Source organism: Tiliqua scincoides, chromosome 6 (assembly GCF_035046505.1).
Source record: "Tiliqua scincoides isolate rTilSci1 chromosome 6, rTilSci1.hap2, whole genome shotgun sequence".
In the NCBI taxonomy this organism is placed as follows: domain Eukaryota; kingdom Metazoa; phylum Chordata; class Lepidosauria; order Squamata; family Scincidae; genus Tiliqua; species Tiliqua scincoides.
Window position 1 is genome coordinate 40,375,941 of NC_089826.1, and position 6,591 is coordinate 40,382,531.

General features: G+C 39.4%; 1 protein-coding gene across 4 annotated transcripts in view; it reads left to right on the forward strand.

The window, feature by feature from the left end:
- GAB1 (GRB2 associated binding protein 1) overlaps positions 1–6,331 on the forward strand; it is a 91,572-nt gene extending 85,241 nt beyond the window's left edge. For all 4 annotated transcript variants that reach the window (XM_066632020.1, XM_066632022.1, XM_066632021.1 and 1 more), the window contains 4 exons: positions 2,251–2,344; positions 2,948–3,071; positions 3,847–3,969; positions 4,493–6,331. In XM_066632020.1, the coding sequence (XP_066488117.1) occupies positions 2,251–2,344; positions 2,948–3,071; positions 3,847–3,969; positions 4,493–4,651 (500 nt within the window). In that variant the 3' untranslated portion in view covers positions 4,652–6,331. The remainder of the gene's footprint in view (positions 1–2,250; positions 2,345–2,947; positions 3,072–3,846; positions 3,970–4,492) is intronic.
- The last annotated feature ends 260 nt before the right edge of the window (positions 6,332–6,591 follow it).

Genomic DNA, 6,591 nt, shown 5'->3' on the forward strand with positions numbered 1-6,591 from the left:
TTACCACTCAAAACTAGCACAGCTGCTAAAATTGCAGTGCAATAACTATCTGTGCACTTAGGAATAAGTCCCATTGAAAATCCTGGGAGTTAACTCTAAGTAAAAAGTACAGCATTGGGCTGTTAGAAAAAAAATACTTTTGCATGCTCCATCAATTCTAAGTTGCACCTGCAAGATATTTACTGTAGATACTCGCCTATAAGTCTATCCCATAGATAAGTTGAGGACAGGTTTTAAGCCAACAATCATGGAATTTTCTATGACCCTCGGATAAGTTGGGGGTTAAACTTACGGGGTGTCTGACTATAGTTTTGTCTGATTTTACTCAAGGCCAGATCCTGAAAAATAACCCACCACTAATTGTTACCTAAGAACTGTAGTCTCTAATTTATTAAAAACATAGTAAAAGATCATAAGATACATTTTTATTCTTTTTAAATTCTGGTCTTCATCACCTTTTTGTAAGCACTATTAGAGTAAGTGCACTGTAAACTACATACCAGTAAAACAGTGGTTCCCAACCTGGTATTCATGTACTCCCAGGGACACTCAACAGGACCTTTAGGGGTACTTGAAAAAGAATGGAATAATGGCAGAAAACGGCAGGTCATGCTCCAGAATGCCTTGCAAGACAGGAATGCCTTGCAAAGACCAGCAAGGCAGGAAAGGAGGTAGCTAGTTGGCTGTGAAAGCCCCACCAATAGCTAGTTTTTGGTCATCAATTCATGTATGAACCAGTGATTGAAAACCAGCACAGTACAAAAGCTGAAACATAATATGGAAAGTGATCAATCACCCAGAATTTCTCAGCACACTTCTGATGAAAAACAGTGCAAAGGTAGAGTCTTCTGTTCTTCAAACAGATAAAAAGAGAAAACACTGTGATGAATACATGAAGTCTGAGCTTTCATATAGAGGAGATGAGGGCTTGTATTATTAATTACAAACATTTTGCTAATATGAAGGGTACAATTTATGGAAATAGGCTGCCAAGGGATATGGAAGTGAAAAAGGTTGGGAACCCCTGTAGGAGAACCATGAATCAAATCCACCTTTAAGGTGTTTGGTGTGTTGAGCCAGAAGCTCTGCGTACAACATACAACCCATAACACATAGCTGGGAGTGTGCAATTCAGTTCACAGCAGAGAGATGCAGCTGCATATATTTGCAACCCTTTTTACTCAGAAGTAGACCCACTGCTTTCCATGGGTGTTATTCTTAAGTAAGGGTGCATTGAATTGTAGCCTGCTTCAAATGGAAAGGAGGATTCCCATCCTGGTGTTTCAAAAAACAGACCTGCTTTCAAGCATTTGCAAAGCAGAACCAGGTTGCAGCAGAAGGAAGTAGAATAAAAGGTTAACAAATTGCTTCTAAGGAGCTGTGCCTGCCTGCTGCTTGAGAAACTTGGCGCCTGTCTGCCGCTTGAGAAATGAAACTTTTCAGAGTTGAAAGGCTTTGCCCTCTGATTGACCCGGAGATAAGGCAAAGTGATAATTTGAGCTTGATTACTTGGCAAAAATTTCACATACTATAGGCGAGTATCTATGGTAGCTCTGCTCTGACTTTACCATACAGTAGGGCTCTCCAGACCCTGTCCCACGAGCCAGATCTGGCACCCTGCATTTTCCCTCCCCTGTGTGAATGGCGCTTACCATTCCATAGGAGAACCGTCCTTCCCCACCATCGATATCCCCCAAACTGAGTTCCAGCCCGCTGCTTCCAGGTTCCACCACCCCAGTAATCATTGTACCCGTATTTCTGGGCAGCTGCAGCAGGCTGGAGCTCGGTTTGGAGGATATCGATGGCAGGGAAGGATGCTCCCTGGTAGAACAGTAAATGCCAGTTGCACCGGGGATGTCTCTCCCATTGCACAGCGGTCTCTGTTTTGGAGACCACTGCCATACAGAATGGACACTGAAAACTCTTAAACTTGGCATTTGTAGGAAAACACCAACTGAATGGAATGTACTAGTGGTATCAAATCAAACTTTCTTCTTCTACCTAAATCCTGGCGAAAATTCAACCAACGTGTCATTTACTAATCAAGCGGTTCTGGTTCTAGACAATTATAGTCACAAGAGTCTAAAAGCTTCTATTTTAAAGACTTCTTGTAGGAAAGAATTAGTTTTGTGCTCCCAAGATTTTCTCTATAATAGGGTTCCTCGCTAAATTAAGGAGCTAACATAGACAGAACTGCAGTGACATTGTAAAAGTTTCTTTTGTAGAACCATTGTTTCTTCTCTTATGTAGTAAAACCAGCACCACTAGAAATAAAACCGCTATCTGAATGGGAAGAATTGCCAGCTCCTGTTCGATCTCCCATCACCAGAAGTTTTACACGAGAGTAAGTCTGTATTCTGTCTTTCAGACTGCATTCCCTTTCTTTTAAAAATGTACAGTTGTGAATGGGTTTTGTGTATCGTCTGTGTAAATTTGTTCTGACCAATCTCTTAAAAGTAAGACAATATGTCTCAATATTTCACTTTGAGATAAAATAAATGGGACTTACCCCTGAGAACGTGCCGGCAGAAATCATGCTTTCACTTGCAAAAACAGAGGTATCTTCGATTCGCCCAAACCCTCTTCAGGATCCAACCCATTGTTACCTGGGCTGAGAGGCACCTTTTAAGTGGTGACGTCTCTTCTATTCCACAAGGGGACAGTAACTATTCCTGTTTACACCAGCATAGCATTTTCTTTAGTGACTGTTTGGTGGTGTCTCTTTTGCATCTTTATTTTTGGGGGGAGGGGGAATGTGAGGCATTTTGGGACAGGGAATAATCTTTTCGTTTATTTTACTACATAAACCTCTTGATGTACTTTTTTTGTTGTCAAAATGTGGTATATAAAGATTTTATTCATAACAACCATTTCATTATACTGAATATTTGCTTCTTAGAAATTTTGTTCCAATTTCACTTTAAAACAAATCATTCCTGTTTATTAGTACTTTCAGGTGTCATTCGTCTCCCCGACCCGATTCAGTTCATAGCACAACTTCCAGCAGTGACTCGCATGATAGTGAAGAGAATTATGTACCCATGAATCCAAATCAGTCCAGTGATGATCCGGTATGTCTTTTACAACTTAAGTATACTGTCTTTTCTGTGCCATTCTAGGTGTGAGACCAGGGCAGAGGGGGGAATTGCTTAGCAGTGAGAGCAACACTGAAAATGTTTTCCATCGTGTTCTTAAATCTGTTTCTAAAACCACAAGGCATAGAAAATTTACGGCCCAATCTTAGCCTGGACAAGTGACTGCACACAGGCTGCTGCGCTGGTGCTGGGTGTTGTAAAAACGCCATAAAGCATTTTCAACATCCGAAGATTAAGCAGCGCTAGTGGTAGACCTGCACCACCCACCAGTGCTGAATCCAGTGCTGAACAGCCCCAGCACTGAGCAGCACAGGGTGGCAGGAGAGCAGAACAGAAATGGGGGGGGCAGTTTCCAGGGTGGGAGAGGAGGGGTGGTTTCAGCCTAGGAAGGAGGCAGGGATGGTGGAGGAGGCCTCTGCCATATCCTAACACCTGTCCTTGTCCTGAAAGCCCTTCTTGGAGCTTCTTGGATTTGCTCCACTGATTTAGCTGGCGCAGATCAGAGTAGCCCAGCAGTTGCAAACTGGTGGGTCATGACCCATCAGCCTTGGAAACACTGGCCTATGCCCCTATATAAAAGAGAGTAATGTAATATGTATATAATGTCAATTAAAACTAATATTGGTTTAAAATGTTGTTGACTCTTTATAGGCAGATCTTTGTCTAATCAGCCTCTAATTTACAGCGTTGAAAACTTTGTTCATTGAAGTAGTCATTGTTGCTGACTTAATTACTTTGATTACAATTTCAGATTTTGTTTGGCAGCAGTAGTCTTGATGGGGGGAGCAGCCCTATGGTAAAACCTAAAGGTGATAAACAAGTGGAATATTTAGATCTGGATCTCGATTCTGGGAAATCTACCCCACCTCGCAAGGTAAACAAAACTGCATAGCTGTGATCCTGTGCTATAGTTCTGGATCCCTGGGGTATAGAGAAGTAACAAAGTGTTTGGAAAGTTCTTTGCCTTTGGCGCTCTGGATTCCACCCAGCACTGCTTGCAGTTATTAGCAATGAAGCTCAGTAATTGCTTCCCTGGTCCCTTAGGATACAGTGATAGCCATTTCATTACTGTTGTAGCCATGGATGCTAGAGAAGAATAGGATTGGGCCCTAGGTGGTCTTCGGCAGCCACTCCCTCTCCTTGCCTCAGTTTTCCCAGCTGCTATATGGAGATGATGATAATTATTTACCTTACAGGGTTGTTATGCTACAAGACAATACATGCTTGAGGCACTCAAAAATGGTACATAAATGCTTAATAGAAGTCAGCATTAGGCTTTTCCTGCAGTGAATTTTCCACATTTTAGCACCTTTGAAAGTGGGTGACATATACAGTACCAAGTTTTTTAAGACCACATCTCCTTTCTTTGTACCCTTTCTTTTTCTGTTCTTCTCTAGAAAAAGAGCAGTGGTTCCGGAAGCAGTGTGGCTGACGAAAGAGTTGATTACGTTGTAGTTGACCAACAGAAGACACTAGCACTGAAAAGCACACGGGAAGCTTGGACTGATGGGAGGCAGTCAACAGAATCTGAAACGCCAACAAAAAGTGTAAAATGAATGAGCAAAGCTTTTCATCATCCTGCTTAAAGGTTTATTTAAAAAAAGAGAGCAAGCTGCAGTTACACCATTAATTGACAAAAGAGTACCAGACAGTTCTTAAGCGATTTTTTTTCTTTCAACAATACATAGAGATCAAGATGGCAGCATGACATGAAACTGTAATATGTGGCATCTGGGTGATTCGTAAGATGTAATATAATATGTAAAATAGTTTTGCTTAGGTCCCAGAAAACATTTTGGTCTGAAGTTAACACAACGTTAGTATTACCATTTTCATGCACTTTTTCCCGTTAAATCTTGGTTTAGCTTTCCCCAGCTATTGTACTTTTAACACTTGGGTTGTTTTTTTTTCCTGACACTACTATATGTTATACCATTCTAGGAAGTAAGCTACTTGTACAATATTGAGATTAAGGTCTGAAGTTCATTTTTAATAGCTCAACATTAGTTAGGAAGAAATTTTCACAATTTAATCTACTTGAAATGGCAAGGGATGATTTGTTAACTATCTATGTTTTATATTTAATACATGCAAAGGATATTTGGAAGTCTACAGGTTACCTTCCTAACAGAAATGGCTGTGAGTTAGTAATAATAGACGTTAATGGTTTTAGGAGCTACCCTTCTGTCTTGGGCAATAGCACACTCATAGAGGAGCTTCTGTTGGATTTTCACAGATGACAGTGTTCATTGTTCAGTGAGTGAGATTCTGCAGGGTGGGATCTTTGCACTGAAGAATTAAACACCAAGTAAACCTGCAAAACTGCTGATGGCATGCAGTGAGGCGTGAGCTCACACAATTTTTTTTTTTTTTGGAACAAGTAATTTTTGACATTCTTTACAGAAGGTAGAATTTCTAACGTCAGGTACGTACCTAGCACTGCGGTGCTAACACAACTTATCAGGTTTAAACAATGAGCTTTTCGTTTTCTACTTCTACCAAGCCTTAGCATTGGTTTTTAGTATGAAAATGAATGAGACGGTTTGACATTCACTGTTTGTAGTACTAGAAGATACTGTGATTTTTTTTAAAGAAAAAATAGATTGCAATTCAGATGGAATACTATGTTTTGACACCGTAGTGCTCTTTTTATGATCTTTATTATGCCTAGTCTCCTGCTTGGCTTTATATTTAAATTCCTATGCAATGGAAATCTTTTAACACTTTGGGTTTTTTGTTTTTTTTTTAAAGAAAGAGACGCTATATTGAAGTGATTTCCCTTGTTAAAAATATGCCCTTCCCCTTTACAGAATTCATATTGAGTACTTCGCTCTATTCATTCATTCATTACCCCTAATCCAAATAAATATCTTTTCTGAATAAGAAGAATAATTTAGTTGTATGGAAGAAAATTTAGTTCTTCTGAAAGTACACAACTGACCTAATCAATCCATTAATCATGTCACAATACATTCTTACACTGATATCTTTAAGAAAATTTTTTTATTGTCCGTACCTCCTAAAATGAGCATAGAAATATGTTAGTATTGTTTTAATGAATGCTGGCCTTAATACTGTGCCTAATTTACCATCCCCCCAACTCAATGTAAATTATCTTTATTACTAACAAGGTTTCTTTTTAAATTAGAAATATTTTGATGTTTTGAATGTTTTTTTTTTAAAGTAAACACTTTGCATTTTGAGGTGAATTTTAAATAAATTCAAATTGTTCGGTTTTTGATGTGTGCAAGTTTGTTGTTAACCACAAAACAGCAGTGCATTGGCAAAGTTGATGAATTACCAACCTCTGGTGTCATTTGTACATAGATTACTAAGCCAGGCATGAAAAGTTGCATGCCATCCATCTAAAAAGATGATGGCAGCTGTGACCATATTGGTTAGTTTTTAATAATATTTTTGTAAGCTGCCTTGATAATCCTTGCAGGGATGTTCTGAATAATTGTTCTAGCTGCTAAGATAGTTACATGCACCAAAG